The sequence below is a fragment of the Lathamus discolor genome, chromosome 9 (genome assembly GCF_037157495.1).
Source record: "Lathamus discolor isolate bLatDis1 chromosome 9, bLatDis1.hap1, whole genome shotgun sequence".
In the NCBI taxonomy this organism is placed as follows: Eukaryota; Metazoa; Chordata; class Aves; order Psittaciformes; family Psittacidae; genus Lathamus; species Lathamus discolor.
Genome location: NC_088892.1, coordinates 8,789,988 through 8,805,288, shown reverse-complemented (window position 1 = coordinate 8,805,288; position 15,301 = coordinate 8,789,988). Strand labels below are relative to the sequence as shown.

General features: G+C 47.7%; 3 protein-coding genes across 12 annotated transcripts; 1 reads left to right on the top strand and 2 right to left on the bottom strand.

Annotated features, from left to right (window-relative positions):
* Window positions 1–810: 810 nt before the first annotated feature.
* CMC4 (C-X9-C motif containing 4) lies at window positions 811–4,801 on the bottom strand. The gene is made up of 3 exons (XM_065689134.1): window positions 4,786–4,801; window positions 3,842–3,909; window positions 811–2,298 (listed from the first exon to the last, which is right to left on the bottom strand). The coding sequence occupies exons 2-3, from the start codon at window positions 3,897–3,899 to the stop codon at window positions 2,129–2,131; spliced, it is 228 nt and encodes a 75-aa protein (XP_065545206.1). The 5' UTR covers window positions 3,900–3,909; window positions 4,786–4,801; the 3' UTR covers window positions 811–2,128.
* On the bottom strand, window positions 3,878–9,393 carry MTCP1 (mature T cell proliferation 1). Of its 10 annotated transcripts, none has more exons than XM_065689127.1 (6): window positions 9,345–9,380; window positions 8,931–8,982; window positions 5,528–6,508; window positions 5,256–5,426; window positions 5,051–5,102; window positions 3,878–3,909 (listed from the first exon to the last, which is right to left on the bottom strand). In XM_065689127.1, exons 3-5 carry the CDS (start codon window positions 5,642–5,644, stop codon window positions 5,055–5,057), a joined length of 336 nt encoding a protein of 111 aa, XP_065545199.1. In that variant the 5' UTR covers window positions 5,645–6,508; window positions 8,931–8,982; window positions 9,345–9,380; the 3' UTR covers window positions 3,878–3,909; window positions 5,051–5,054. The 10 variants fall into 10 exon arrangements, with proteins under 10 accessions (XP_065545199.1, XP_065545203.1, XP_065545195.1 ...); XM_065689131.1 differs by having other exon boundaries at window positions 5,528–6,463; window positions 9,345–9,379; XM_065689123.1 differs by having other exon boundaries at window positions 5,528–6,658; window positions 9,345–9,366.
* A 382-nt stretch (window positions 9,394–9,775) lies between these two features.
* On the top strand, window positions 9,776–15,289 carry BRCC3 (BRCA1/BRCA2-containing complex subunit 3). Its single transcript, XM_065689161.1, has 8 exons — window positions 9,776–9,903; window positions 10,656–10,776; window positions 11,364–11,450; window positions 12,076–12,164; window positions 12,801–12,856; window positions 13,401–13,532; window positions 14,092–14,135; window positions 15,054–15,289. The coding sequence occupies exons 1-8, from the start codon at window positions 9,799–9,801 to the stop codon at window positions 15,203–15,205; spliced, it is 786 nt and encodes a 261-aa protein (XP_065545233.1). The 5' UTR covers window positions 9,776–9,798; the 3' UTR covers window positions 15,206–15,289.
* The last annotated feature ends 12 nt before the right edge of the window (window positions 15,290–15,301 follow it).

Here is a 15,301-nt window from a genome sequence, read left to right as displayed (position 1 = left end):
GGTGTGTACGCCTGTGGCCAAGAAGACCAACATCATCCTGGCCCGTATCAGCAATAGTGTGGCAGCAGGGCCAGGGAAGCGATCATCGCCCTGTACTGGGCACGGTGAGCGTGAAGACATGTACATAGACCTGTAGACGTGGCAGTTAGTGACATGGTTTAGTGGTGGATTTGGTGATGTAAGGTCTTTTCCAACCTAAATGATCCTTTGAGGCCACTAGCCTTCCCCCCTCTCTACAGGTAACCATGGGCTGCCTTAATAAACCCCTCTCCTTGATGATCTTGGTACCAATCACCCCTGTTCCGAATAGGTAGATGCTTCTGGGGTGGGAGGTGTTTCTACTGCCACCCTGGCTTCTGAGCCTCTCTGCCAAACAAGTTTGTACCACCTGAGTAGAACCGGGCCTGGAGACAGGGCTTTTCAATAGGCACAACAGCAGCCTATATATCTATTTCTTATCATCTGTCGGTAACTTTCTTTCCACTGCTCCTGCTCAGGTAAGACACAATGGAAAAACCAGCAACTCATCCAAGTGTTTGAGGTGCGTCACACATTGTGATCACTTTCCCCTTGTTTTCAAGAATATTAAAGCCCTTATGTTGTCTTAAGGGTTTGCTTTTTGAGGGGAGGCAGTGGGAGGAAAAGGCCAGCCCTGAATTATTCCGATCCTGAGCATGGGTTATAAAAATACCAAGCAGCTTCTGTTTAAACATGACGATATCACACACAGCCCTGGACGATGAATGGCAGCCAAGCCGCCTGGCTTGCAACTACCTTGTATTCTCAATAAACAACCAAGCTGAGACTACAGTTTGTTCCAGTCATTTATTTTGTATCATGGTATTTCAGAGCAGTGAATACAGATGGTTGGCTCTTCTAGGCTTCAATACACTCAACTATTGTGCCTAGACTACAGTGGTCTGTTTACTGAAGCTGTATTTCATAAGTTGTACTTGATCACAGCACAAAAGTCCTTTACGGCTAGATCTAATGACAGAGTTAGGAGCCTAGTGGGTTCTAAGTCTGGTATTTAGGTGCCTAAGCCCTGTAATGGACATGGCACCCACTGAAGTGCCTGGACTCCTGTTACAGGGGTCAGAGAGACTTAAGCAGCTCTGAAGGGTGATGCAGGAACCTGTCTACTGAGCTCTTCCTACAGGTCACAGGAAATTCTGTTGCACAGGTGAGAGCTTCTGAAAAGCCATCTCTCCCTGGGGTCCAGACACAGCCGGCTTGGGAGTGAGTCTGAAAGTGTTGAAAGCAAGTGCCTACAACTGCTTGTTGAGTAAGCAGCGCCTAAATCAGTTCTTGGATCTAGCCCAGGGCTTTGTGATAGGCCTCTGGGTACCAGCGGGTTGACCGATGCTGGGTTTGTAACATATTGCTTAAAGGTTTTCAACTATAAATTTATAAATTTTATATCAACAGTCAGATCTTTCAAATGAATATTGCTTTTTGTTAAAAAAAACCCTATTCCTGTAGCAATCCCTGAAATAATGTTCCTGTAACGTCTTTGTCATGCAAATAGCAGCGTGTAGGCAATTCAAATAGAAAGTAATCAAAAGTCTGTCCAGTGGGAAAGTGAGGCACTTAGGCAAAGTGACTGTAGTCACTCGTGATCTATGCAAGACCTAGGAACAATCCCCAGACCTGATTCCCTTTCTTGAGCTTGAACCACTGGACAGGCACATGTCTGGAACTACTGCACAATGGCAGCAATACCTTTGCTGTGTCAAGATGGGCTTGTTTCATGTGTCATGCTTAAACTCACTCACTTGTCTGAGCTCATTTCCTGTACCTCTCACTCCAGAAGCTAGAATAACTCGGTTCCGGTTCTCCATTTTGAGAGCAAGGATGGAATAGAGTAAGGTAAGCATCCTAAAGACATCAAGTTGACTTTTCACAGACACAGGTGCGATGCAAAGACAATGCAGATGATGTTTTGGTACAGAAACTACAGTCTGTTAAGGAGGCCATCTGTTGGTACTACGGTATATTTTTTGGTGTGCCGGGTGGTGTGTCCTTGGAGCGATCTGGCTTTCCTGAAAGTCTAAAGAAGGCTTGAAAAAACCACACACGAGCTCTGCAGGTGAGTCCCTGCTCCGGCACCTGCTGGAGCTGCATTGTGTTACTGAGGTGATGGGGGAATTCCTTCTGATGTCACCTTTAACTTTTCTCTCTCCCTTTCTTCTTTCTCAAACCCTGAACAACAGATGGATCTGCCCCTGGGGTACTGGGCGCAGCACTTCCGCATTTCTTGGATCACAGCTTCACACTTAGACTCCATGTAGTTGTTCACTGGAAAATAAGAAGGAGACATTAAGTCTGGAGAGGGGAACAGGTTTTGTCCCTGGAGGGGACACACGTAGCTCAGCCCTTCAGCTGCTGGGCAGCATGTTTCTCTGAAAGCAAGAGCTGTTTAAAAGCATTTAATCATTTTCTCTGCTCTATGCAAATCTCTCTGCTTCGCTCTCTGTGCAATTCAGACAGCTCCACAGCATAATACACGAGTAACAGCGGCACTGCAAAATGAGAGCTAGAGAAGCGGTGCACACGCACACACTGTGCATGTAGCACGGTCAAAGAGCTTCTTTGCTAACACTTAACCATTCAAATCAAGCCTGTACACAAACCTACGCAGGTGAAACACTTGGAATAACTTCCATGAATGTTATAAAAGGAACACTGTCAGAGATGGGACCAAACCAGGGTCAAACAGTAGCTTTTAAGTGCAGTCACCATGGGGAGAGAAGGCAGCCTTTCATGGGAGAATGCTCCAAACGATAAAAACAGTAAAAGGCAGTATCTAAACAAATGTCAGGGACACATAGAGGAGTTTGTTTGAGCCTTTGCTTTGAGCTGAACACAGCTTCAAAAACAATCCTGGGAAAGACAGACATCTACCAATAACTGACTATTGCTTTTCCCTACTTCTCCCAGATGCTTTCCCTCCTATGGTCCACCCCAGCTATATTTTAGCTAACCTCCTTGTAGTCTGCAAATAAAATAAAAGGCACAAATGAGTTGCCATGGAACCGGCCTGGCTGATTTTAGCTGTGGCATCACTCGCCTCCTGCCTCCTTGTCCCTGGGCTAACACCATGAGTTACTCTCACATGAAGCTCAGAGCACACTGGCCAAGGTCTCTACCAGGTGAGTTAGGAAGAGCTCTTTCCCATATGGCTGAGCTGCCCTGGCACAGAGGAATGTTTTTTCCCCTACTCGTTCTATAAAGCAAATCCTTTTCCAAGAAGCAATATTGTCCTCTGCAAGTAACAAGTCTGCTCTTCCCAACTTAGGCTCAAACCCCACATTAGCACATAATCTCCCTCCTTATTTAGCTAAGATATAAAAAGTAGCTGTTAAAGGTCTTCAGAAGGAGATCAGCTCATACCTTGAGGCCAGATCACATATACCAAACCCATTCCTGACAGACATCTGTTTGACCTGCTCTTAAAACACGCCTGCATCTAGAAGCTCTGCAGTCTTCTCATGCAATCCACCCACCATCCTCACTACCCACTCTGTGAAACAGCTCATTATAATGTCTAGCTCTCCACACCTACGGCTCAGTCCCAAGACTACACATGGGATCTCACTACCAGCATGGATAACACTGAAATAAGCACAATATTACTGTTACAAACACACTCTTGGGTGCTAATGGTGTCTCCTTATTTACAATCAAGCACAAGGGAATTTATTAAAGCCAGAGATCACAGTTTTGTTTGCTTTGCATCCAGGTGATGCTAATGCGCTTTCTTCCTTCCCAAAGTGAAAGGAGAACAGGATTAAGTTAAAAGAATTAAGTTCCACCAAAAAGACAAAATGACACTTGGTACCTTGCAAGCATTTCTGTATTTCACAGGCTTGTTTCTGGCAGGGATCCTTCTGGGGCATGTTCAGAGAACTAAAATGATAGGAAAATGTTACTGTAGAAACAACATGCTTTTCAGGGGGCAGGGGAGCAAGACACAGTCTTAAAGCCAAGACTTTAAAGGGCTCCTAATTTCCCTCTCTGTCACAGACAGTGCAGAAAACACCTACTGCTGCTTGCAGATACCTGCCAACATACACAAGAATTCTCTGTGTCTGGCTAAAGGATGATAATGTGGACAATGAATACAGGAAGTTTTATGTCGCTAGGCTTGGAGGCCTTTTTCTGGCCAAAATGTGTCCTTTCCCGCTTGGATGCACAAGGATTCCAGCAAAGGTTCAAATTAACATGGCTAACACTTCTGTGCCTCTAGACCTTATACTATACCGTGTATTGTGTAAAAGCCCTCACTGTGAGCTCTACACAGCCAAGGACTCGGTGTTAGTCACATATATATAGGCATTTTAAAAAACAACCAAACAAAATGACTTGTGATGGTCCCATAAAGACAACAAGGAGGGCTTTTTCTGATGTTGTTCCAGGAGAAAATCTCTTGGAAATCCCTCCCTCCTAAAACAACCCAAACAACACCACAGACGGGAGGACAGCTCCATCCTGTTCCAACCCCCAGAAAGCAGGGGTCAGACACAGCTGTAACTGTTATTGTCTGTTAAGAGATCAAAGGACAAGCAGAAACTGGTGGCACTACTATAGTAGTTGGATGGGAGACCTCTATAGGAAAGCACTGCTGCTACTGGAAGCGATCACAGGACTTCAGCCCAGCGCTAGGGAGGTGCTGCCTTTCCGATTTCTGACCATTCACCAATCCACAGCACTTTCCAGTGTTGCTAGGGCATTATTTCCAGCATCCTGGCCAAACTCCACTTAGGGCAATTACATTCTGCCTACCTAGAACTCCCCCTGACGTTTCACTTGGACACAATACTCCTCTTCACTGCCTGTCCTAAACTCTTGTGTGATGCTGCTGTGTGTTGTTAAACTGCTTCCACCTCAGAGGTGGCTGCATTTCAGTGGTGAGAGAATCATTTATTGTACAAAATATACAACGACATCTTCCTAGAGCCACTGCTCCTGAAAGACAAAAATTCATATTAAAGAATGACTGGGAATAAACAAGAGCACAGTACAAAGCAGGGATAACGTCTACACATACCAGATTAATCACCAGGCACGAGTTTAAGCAGCAGTTCTTCAACACCACCAAGCTGTAAGCGACAAGGAAAAGTTCAATACGTCTACAGTTACTGTGGCTGAGCTAACGGACTTCAACAAATTAACAGTCCTTTGCCGTCCCTCAAGGATCTCAAACGACTTCACAAACAGGCATGACTATGGCCTATTGTTGCCACCATCCTTACCATGAGATGGTGCTCTATCTCCCAAACGCGAGAGTTACTATCCCTGTACTGCTCACCCTGGGACAGCTGCCACATATGAGGCAGCCGGGATGGGGGGAGCTGGCTGGGTCGCAGCGCCTCACCCAGGGGAACCTGAACTCTTTGGATCCGAGCCCTCAGCATACCTTCCTCCTGGGGGAAAGTAACAAAAAGAGCAGGCAGTTACCGGCAATGCAGTAGAGGCACCTGCAACAGCAAAGCTACAATCACTGGGAAGCTCAAAGGACACTTGCCTCTTCCGCAGCCACAAGCCACGTTTTGCGGTGCTCATCGCAGTAAACACCTACTCGTCGCACCCACAGTCGGACAGGAGGAGTGCCAGCATGCCCTCCTGCTGCCATGCCCTCCATCACGTCAGGATGCTCCCGTTAGGTGGACGGCATCATCCCGCAGGATGCACACATGGTCTCTTTAGCTCGGAATACATTCACGGAGAAAGCTCTCAGACCTGAAAGGCACCTCTGGGTGGCGTCTGACTTATGGTGTGAGATGCTATGAGCTGAAATGTCCCTAAGCATCAGCTTGGGAAACTGAGGTGGTGCCTAAGTGAACAGAAATGGCATGACAAGTCGTACTCTGGGACATGCGTGCGGTATGGTGTTTGTAAGGCATTCTGGGGCAAAAGGTGCTATTGGTAGAGAGTTAAACCCTGTGAATATTGGCTTTACTTATTCCACTAACAGTCATGTTAACAGTCTTTGTGTAAAACAGAGAGGGGGGAAAGGAAAAAAAGTGATTTACACAGGAGTTCCGTGGCTTAATGATGGTCTAAATCCAAAAGCAAAACTTGTGACAAGAGGTGGAATTAGCTTAACAAGAACGAAGATCACTCTGGAGACAAAGCATGAAACTCCGTATGCACGATTCTCATATTTGGAACTTGCACAGCTGTCATTGTGACGGGTCCTTCGTCTCATCTCTCAAGACGATGGCAGCATTGTTCATTCACACACAAGCTTCTCGTGAACAGCTCTTGGGACTTTGCGTAGTTCAGCTTTTAGATGGTTACAGAGAGCCACCAGTACCAGCAGGGGCAAAGCAATTTTGGACATTGAGGTGGTTCTTCCTACCGGAATTTTTGTGTAACAGCAAGTTTATCTGTATACCGGTTAGATCAAGCTGAGCCATTAGCAAATGAAGGTCAGGGGAAATGGTTCTCTCTTTGAACCCTAGAAGAGGTAATCAAAATGGTACAGACAGTCTTCATTCTTTATCTAGGTTTAAAGTAGAACAGAATTAAGCTGTAATACATATAACATCCTCCTGCTACGAAGTAGATGCAGTATTCCTATCCCAGTGAAACACAGTGGTCTTCTGAAAACTTGTAAAGTTACAAGGCACATTTCAGACAGGAGCAAGAAAATCTGGGTACAAAATAAAGTAGGGAAAGTCAGGGAGAGAAAAAGAAAACCGTTATACATTGGGCTATCTATATAACAGGAAACATGCTTCCACGCTGCCTTCTACACCTTACACCAGAGCTTCTCTACCTTTTTCAATCAAAGGATCACTCAGCCTTTTGGAAAACAAAACAGCAACCACGGATCAGGCTGAGCAGCACTGTCACAGCGTTTTAATCTCTAAGAAAGGAAACTTTGGATGTTCTTTTATTATTTTTCTCCCATTCTGTTTTTATTTCCCTGTCTGATGTGTGGGAATATGTACGTGTGTTATAAAAAGCACCACTGTTCTGAAGACCACCCTGTGACAGGGGACAGCCATTCCAAGCAATGGCCCAGCAGCTGGATCCCTAGCATTGAGAGAAATGTGACAGCAAACTGGAAAGCCTTGCAAGGCCTTCAGGAATAACCCATGAGGGTTAAAGGGACATTTCTGTAAGTCCTTTTCATTCTGCTTTACCCTAAGCCACTTTATGAATTTAATCCCATGCGTGGAAATGACTTTGCCCAACAGTGAAATGCAGCAATCGCTGCTCATTTTCAGTCAGCTGAATGTAATCACCCAGGTTGGAATTCGGCCAGGATACTCTCCTACTCTGCAGTCAACTGCCAAAAGCTCCATCATGACCAAAAACGCTGAAGAACTTGCTTTTATTCCATTCAAAGCTGGAATTCCTACAGCTCATGGTTCCAGAACCAGAAGACTCAGGACTGCTTTCAGTACTGGAAAAACATGACTCAGTAACCAAACACTGTTTCCTACAGTAAATCAACTCTCCTGGAAGGTCTCCTGTCCAAATACTAACCTGGTTCAGTGATGCTGAACTACAGGTAGGAGGGCTGAAGCACAACATGTACGCTTGCGTTTACTGCGTGTGAATGTGGAGGATAGATACAGGACGGACAGAACAAGGTGTAACACAGGGACACTGCAGAATGGGCAGTGGTTAACGTGTTTTCACCCTTTGCCCAACTGATCTGTCCCAAACTTCCCCTGAACTCCATAGCTCTGAGTTCAGTTGCCAAAAGTTCAAAGGTTTGGTCCAGCCTGTCTTTTCCACAGTCTCTAAGACTGTTAGGAAGGTGCCATACATAAAATTCTGAGGTGAGGCAGAACCATCAGTTGGGTTTGAAGTGAGACAGGTCTGTCTGCAGCACTCAAACATACAACAGAAACAGGAGATTTTAAAGAGCATGCTCTCAAATGCTTGCACCTGAAACTTTAAGCAGGCAAAGGCAGATACAGTGCTTATTTTGGCAGATTTTATCATAAAGCAATAAGAAAAGCCTGAAGGAAGACCTGGGCGAAAGGAGGAGTAAACTTATTTCTATTTAAGACGGGTTGTAAAACCTGTTTCTTATACTGCTTGCTTCACAATCTATTTTTAAAAACACCGTATCCAACAAAACCCCAAGCAGATTAACTCTGCAGGATTGCAGTGTCATCCTTTGACACACAAAAGTGCATCAACATAATTGCAGAGGTCTGAGCTGTTTCAGATATTGAATGGAGAAGATTTAAAGCCAAATCCCCCTGGACAGGGACAAGACTCGCAGGTATGCTGTCCATCTCAGCGGCAGGCCTTACAAGTTCAATGCTGTTCTGGGACCTGGGTGGATTTCCAAGCCATACAACCTATGAATAAGTGTGGAAGTGGCCGGGAGGAGGACTGCAGCTTGTGGTGAAGACAATTTATTTACTTTTAAATCGGGTACATTAAAATACTTTATGAAAACAGTGCAACAAATTGCTCGGCCCATGCCCAGGGCTGGAGGTCAGCATGCTGAACCCGATGCACCCTCCATTGCCTTCTGTTTTAAAAGGGGACTGGGTCAGATCGCTAGAAGAGCTCAGCTGCTATTTAGGCAGCAAGGGAAAGAAGCGATGCTGAGCCTCTGTGCATCAGGCACAGCGTTGTGCTAACACAGCTTCTGGACCAAGGCTGCCCAGTCTGGCCTTCTGCTGGAGTGTGCAGCTGCTTGTCCACCTCTGTGGGTGCAGCCTTTAGGGAGCTAAAAGGGAGCTGAGCTTCCCTGACAAACGCAGCCTGCGTCTTGCAACAAGCAAGATGAGGGATCGGAGGGGCTGTCTGCTGGTGTAAGAGCACGTTGACTCACTCTAAAGCTTCTTCTTGGGGGTTTGGTCTACTCTGCCTGGAGCACTCGCCCCGAGCAAGCAGCCCTGTGACTCCGCTCTCCGCTCTGCCCAACCTACTGAGGGGTAGCAGATGCTCACCGACCAGCCAGGGCTGTCCAGCAGCGCGGGGAGGGAAGGTCTGTGGTGGGATCTAAAGAAACAGGGAGACAAAAAGAGATGGACACAGCATGGGGGGAGCCCCAGAGACGGGAGGGGAGGGAGAGCAGAGGGGTGCGGGCGCTGGGCCTGGTGACGGGCCGGCCGACGGGGAGCGGGGGGAAGGCCGGGTAGGGAGCGGTGCGGGACCGGTGCGGCCGTGGCGGGGAGGAGGCGGGGAGGGCCGGGGAGGTCCGGCCGCCGCGGCGGGGAGAGTGCGCAGCACGTCTCCATAGCAACCGCCTCCCACCCGGGCCGGGCCTGCGGGGCTCAGCGGCCGCCCCACGGCATGAGACGGCACCGGGCGCAGCGGGAGCCGCCGGGCCGGGCCCCGCGGGCCGCCCGCCCGTGACCTACCTGCAGCCCCGCGCCAGGTGACAGCCAGCGCCGTGTGCACCGAGCAAAGCCTTCCCCCGCCCTCCCCCTCTGACCCGCAGCCTCCCCGCGGCTGCTCGCAGGCCCCAGTAGCCGCCGCGCAGCAGAGCCCCGCCCCACCGCGAGCCGCGCCGGCCCCCCCCCGCCCCGCACCGCCCCGTCTCGATCCGCCCCGTCTCGATCCGCCCCGCCGCGGGCAGCGGCTGCAGCGCGGAACCCCGCGGCCGCCGCTCGCGTGGGCGACACGGCGCTTCCGCTGCGCGGCACCGCTAGCGCCTCCGGAAGCCAGCGGGCGCTTTTGCCCCTCTGATTGGCTGGAAGAGTCGGCGAGCCCCGCTGGGATTGGTCCCGCTGCCGAAGGAGGGCGGGGGGAGTTGGGCTTGGCCCCGGCTACTTCCGGGGGTGGTAGAGGAAGGCGGGGGTTGGTGGTGGTAAGATGGCTGTGCAGGCGGTGTATCTGGAGGCTGACGCCTTCTTGGTGTGCCTGAACCATGCGCTGAGCACTGAGAAGGAGGAGGTCATGGGGCTCTGCATCGGCGAGGTACCGGCGCTGCACTGGGGGCGGCCGCGAGGGGGGCGGCGGGCGGGGCACAGGCGGCAGGAGCGCGCTGCGGGGCCTCGGCCTCCCGTCTGCTGCCGCTGTGAAAACCAAAGCGTGGAGGCAGGCAGGCTTCCGTGTGCGTGCCGGGCTGCGCTCTAGGGTGTACGTGTGCGCCACTGGCGGCCGGGATCGGGCTTTGCCTTAGGGGTGGTTACTGCCGTAGAAGAGGAATGATGTCCTCAACATAAAAAGGACATGGAACTGCTGGAACAAGTCCGGAGGAGGCCACGAGGATGATCAGGGGCTGGAGCACCTCCCGTATGAAGACAGGCTGAGGAAGTTGGGGCTGTTCAGCCTGGAGAAGAGAAGGCTGCGTGGAGACCTCATAGCAGCCTTCCAGCACCTGAAGGGGGCCTGTAGGGATGCTGGGGAGGGACTCTTCGTCAGGAACTGCAGTGACAGGACAAGGGGTAATGGGTTAAAACTTAAACAGGGGAAGTTTAGATTGGATATAAGGAGGAAATTCTTTCCTGTTAGGGTGGTGAGACACTGGAATCAGTTGCCCAGGGAGGTTGTGAGTGCTCCATCCCTAGCGGTGTCCAAGGCCAGGTTGGATGAAGCCTTGTGTGGGATGGTTTAGTGTGAGGTGTCCCTGTCCATGGCAGAGGGGTTGGAACTAGATGATCTTGAGGTCCTTTCCAACCCTAACTATTCTATGATTCTATGATCTGTTTTTTCTCCTGTGCCATCAGGTTGACACCAGCCGGATCGTGCACATCCACTCTGTGATCATCCTGCGCCGCTCGGATAAGAGAAAAGACCGTGTAGAAATCTCACCAGAGCAGCTTTCGGCTGCCTCTACTGAAGCAGAGATATCCTTTTGTAGAGACAGCAGCAGACTGACCACTGACGTGGTTACATCAGGACTCATTTTACACGCTGCGGCTTGTTCTAGTGGGCTTGAAATTAATTGCTGCTTCCCTCCTGTAGTTGTTCTCTGGAGTCTTCATTGATTCCAGTGTTTGCAGTGTACTTGTGTTATAACTGGTTTTTGTAATATCTATATTTGGGCACAAGTGAAACCGAAGTATGTTTTCGGGAGGGTGGCTGTTCAGTAAGAGACTTAGTAGATAATGAAAGGTTAACAAGTCTGTTTCCAAGCCTGATGCATTGGAGAGCCTTTTCCCCGCGTCCATTCAAGGATGCTGTTTTAGTCAGGTTGGTGCTGTGTTACTGCCATGTGCCAGCAAAATGCAGTTTGCTTCTGCAGCAGTGGCATCCTGCCAGTGCTGTTGAAGAAGCTTCCACCAGCTTCCTGCTGTGTGCCTTGTCACCCCTCCATAAAGGCACCTGGAATTCTGTTGGCTGATGAGAAGCTCTTTTAAAACTCCCCTGGTTTTCCTTGTGCAAAAAGCTTCCATTTGGTCTACCGGTTTCCAAAGCACCTTGACTCACACACAGGTTGGCTGAAATGACAGGACGTCCCATGAGAGTTGTGGGCTGGTATCACTCTCATCCTCACATTACTGTCTGGCCATCACATGTTGGTGAGAGCAGTTTTATTCTAGGTTCTGTATGACAGCTCACAGCAATAGCTAATAGTGTGGCTCAATTTACTGCTTTTTGTCAGCTCTTTACATCTCAACTATCAAAAGGTTGGTTTCTCAAGCATCCTCCAGTAGGACAAGATTGTCAGGGTGGGCTTCAGGCGCCTCTGCCAGTATAGCCCCATTCCTGAGGCAGGAGCACTCAGTTACAGCTCGGCTACACTGGTACTAGTGTTTTTCCAGACATAGGGTGTAGGGAATAGCAAAAAAGGCTGTGGGAATCACAGTGCTGCTGTGCTGTGGTTTTTGACATCTGTGTTAATGCAGAAAAAATTTTTTTTAAAGAAATGTATGAGTATCTGTTGGACATTATGGCTATAGGGTGATCTGTGGCACCAGGCTGGTGCTAATTTCTTGTTCTGTAACTCATCCTGTATTTATAAGGTTTACTATTAATTGTATTTTAAATGAGATCAATTTTATCTTTTAATTTAGTCACCTGGAGTAAAATAAAGCTTGTGACATTTGTAACCAAATTCCAGGTCACCTTTCATAAGGTGCAAATCTTTTTCCACTCCTTCAGGTGAGCAGTGCAGATTTCATTCTCTTATTTCTTCGTCTGCAGATGTCCGCACGCAAGCCATGTATCAGATGATGGACCAAGGTTTTGTAGGGCTTATCTTTTCCTGCTTCATTGAGGACAAAAACACAAAGGTAGGTAACTTGAAAATGACAGTAAACCCTCCAGGTACTCGTGAGAAACAGGGCAGAGCTGAAATCCTTGCATGCACCCTTCAAGAAGGGCAGAGCTCTGCTTGGAGCACAGTCAAAGCATGGCTCGAATAGTGGTGTTTGGATCATAATCCCAATAACAAAAGAGAGAGTTATTAATTACTCTCTGCTGATCCACAGCCTGGTTCTCCAGCCAGCAAAGCTGGGCTGCCACCAGGTTTCTGGGACTGCATCAGATGGCTGCAGTGTGTGTGTGTGCTGAAATGTGTGAGTGCCCTTCAGCTGTTCAGTCCAGCAGATAGAGCTTATTGCAGCTCTGTGCCTTTGGCCTCCTTAGGAGATGCTGCTGTAGTGTGAGATAAGCTGACAGTGCTGTGTCTTGTCTCAGTTTTCCAGGGAGCTGTTATTTAAGATTTTCTTCGTAGTTAATGGGTCTGTTGGTATCTGCTTGTAAACAGTTCCAGCACAGCAATCAAAGTGAAAAGCATGTCCCTTTGCAACCTGGTACAATGTTATTTGAAAGCACATTCTCCTTCCTGAAGGATTGTGTGGGTTTAGATGATTATTTTTGTTTTACTTTTTTACTCTTGGAGTCTGACTTTGTGCCTTCTCTCTTAGACAGGCAGGATTCTCTACACCTGTTTCCAGTCCATTCAGGCCCAAAAGAGCTCAGAGTGAGTACAGCAGAAGAATATATCCAGCATCAGGTTGTATTTAATCTTGTCTCAAACAGCTCCTATCATGAGGAGCAAATACCATATAGAGATGCCTGAATGAGGTCTCCATACTTCTGCTAATGCAGGCTGAAGAGAGTCTAAAAATTAGACCTGATTAATTTAAGCCTAGATAATTTAGTAGTATTAAGATTTGTGTGGGACACTGTAGTCTGGGCATGAATTTGTGCTGTAATCCACTATGTAGAAGATCCACCTTTTTACTTTCAACTCTAGAGGTCGCAGCTTCAAGCTTGTGTAGAGTGGTGCAGAGTCCCTGCCAACCTCACATACGCTGTGCATCATATTGGCAGTACTGGCTGTTTAGTTGCTTTAGCATTTTATCATTACAGTTTCAGACAAATGTGTGGCTATAAAATGCTTCGATTTGCCTATCAACTCAGGCATGTGTTCCCAAACATGCAGCAGTCTCATGCATTGGACAAACTGTTGCAGGTTTGTAGAAGGCAAACTTTGAAGTTTATTGTGTCTGATGCCCTCCTAGATATGAAAGGATCGAAATTCCTATTCATGTTGTTCCCCATGAAACCATTGGGAAGGTGTGTCTGGAATCAGCTGTAGAGCTGCCCAAGATCCTTTGCCAAGAAGAACAAGATGCTTACAGAAGAATTCACAGGTAATAAGACCGGGGCTGCACTCCTCTCCAAGACTGTCTTTGCTAACACATGGAACTCTTTCTGTACTTCAAAGCACCATAACCTTGGTAGGGGTGTAGAAAATAAGAAGTATTAGCAGCTCATGTGCCTGTGTAGGATAACTGAATACCTTTGCATTAAGGAGTTCAAGGCCCCTCAACCTTGCACACAAGAGCTAAGTGTAACTGCTCCTTTGATGCAACAGAGATAGAGCATGTGTGAGCTAATGGTGGCCCTTTAGTGATATGTCTGTGTGTGACAGTAGTTAGTGTTTAACCAGGGTAAGCGCTGAGAAGAAGCGTGAAAAATTAGACTAGGTATCAGCTTCTTTTTTTCTACCTCTGGTGCTCAGCACTGATGTTTCTGTGCTGCAAGCTCTTTTGTTATCCTTGTGAATGTACAGGGCTTCCACATGTGAAGGGGTTTAGATGTATCTGCAGTGTCAGTGACTTGTAGGTAGCTGGTTCTATAGCCTGGGTTTGCCTAGTAGGCAATCCACTGCTCTCTTGTCACTAACCTCATTCTGTTCATTTCTGTCAGCCTCACCCATCTAGACTCCGTAACCAAGATTCATAATGGCTCAGGTAAGGATTCCTTTCTTGCATGCAGTAATCCAGGATGCTGCTCCCAGAGTCCAAACAGCAGAGTCTTGAAACAGGGGCTGGTTTGACTCTTAACTTTGGGGAACAGTAGACCCCAGCTGTGTAACAGCCTCCCCTTTGCCATAAAAGGCACTTGTAAAACTATAATAGCACAAACTTCCGTCTTTTTCTTAGCAATACAGTTTATTTCCAATCACAAACACTGTGTAACCCAGAGAATTCCCCGAGATTGTTGTCTTGTTACATAAAGTCTAGTGGAGGAACAGAATTGTAACAAAACACTTTAGAGGAAAACATCAAGGACTGTAGAATAACCTAATCCTGGGCTTTATGAATGCTATTGTGTCCTTTGACCTTTATACAGTTGGTTAAAATTGCAATAGACTTTGGTTTGTTTGGGGAGTTTTGGGTTGGTTTGGGTTTTTTTCTGTTAGAACAGCAAGGGGCTTTTGGATTTGGTGAGTGTTAGAGTAGTGTCTGGCTGATGTGTATGTATGATTGTATCTCCTGGCACATGCATGTAACATACAGGAAATGCCATCTTTGCTTTTGCCCGTGAGATAAGGTGAATCCTTAAGGTGAACCCTAATTCCCAGTTCTGTTCCAAGATATATACCCCATTGTCCATTTTCACCTGTTCAGTACCTGAGGCATTCTTTGCTTCTGGATTTAGGAAATAATTAGCATCAGTGGTGATATATATTTTTATAAATTTCTGTCTAAAGGTCAGATTGAAATAGCTTGTTTCTCTGTTTAGCAAGCTGCTGATCTTGTGGAGATGTCTGGTTGCCTTGGCCAGCATGTTGGAGTGTTTCCTTGGCTGTCTCTAATGCTCTTGGCTTTCGGGTTGTTGTAGCCTTTTGTGTTTGCACTGGCATGATATCTTCTTGCTCTTTCCAGTGTTCACAAAGAACCTCTGCAGCCAGATGTCAGCCATCAGTGGGCCACTGCTTCAGTGGCTGGAGGACAGACTAGAGCAGAACAAACAGCGGGTGCAGGATCTGCAGCAGGAGAAAGAGCAGCTCCTGGAGGAACTCGCTGCTTTAGAATGAAAGAGAAAATGCAGCCCCTTCAGAAAAGAGACATGAGAGAATCTCTACACGACCTACTTCTGGCTGAAGGGTGGCCCGACATTGCCTTACAGTGAA

What these genes read in the sequence shown, in the direction of transcription:
- CMC4 (XM_065689134.1), bottom strand. Translation starts at nt 3,899, where the DNA reads ATGCCCCAGAAGGATCCCTGCCAGAAACAAGCCTGTGAAATACAGAAA. An exon ending in AATACAGAAATGCTTGCAAG is followed by an intron (nt 2,299 to 3,841) that starts GTACCAAGTGTC and finishes CTTATTTTCCAG; the next exon opens with TGAACAACTACATGGAGTCT.
- MTCP1 (XM_065689130.1), bottom strand. Translation starts at nt 5,644, where the DNA reads ATGGAGGGCATGGCAGCAGGAGGGCATGCTGGCACTCCTCCTGTCCGA. An exon ending in GGCTTGTGGCTGCGGAAGAG is followed by an intron (nt 5,427 to 5,527) that starts GCAAGTGTCCTT and finishes ACTTTCCCCCAG; the next exon opens with GAGGAAGGTATGCTGAGGGC. An exon ending in AGATAGAGCACCATCTCATG is followed by an intron (nt 5,103 to 5,255) that starts GTAAGGATGGTG and finishes TGTCGCTTACAG; the next exon opens with CTTGGTGGTGTTGAAGAACT.
- BRCC3 (XM_065689161.1), top strand. Translation starts at nt 9,799, where the DNA reads ATGGCTGTGCAGGCGGTGTATCTGGAGGCTGACGCCTTCTTGGTGTGC. An exon ending in TGGGGCTCTGCATCGGCGAG is followed by an intron (nt 9,904 to 10,655) that starts GTACCGGCGCTG and finishes CTGTGCCATCAG; the next exon opens with GTTGACACCAGCCGGATCGT. An exon ending in CAAGATTCATAATGGCTCAG is followed by an intron (nt 14,136 to 15,053) that starts GTAAGGATTCCT and finishes TGCTCTTTCCAG; the next exon opens with TGTTCACAAAGAACCTCTGC.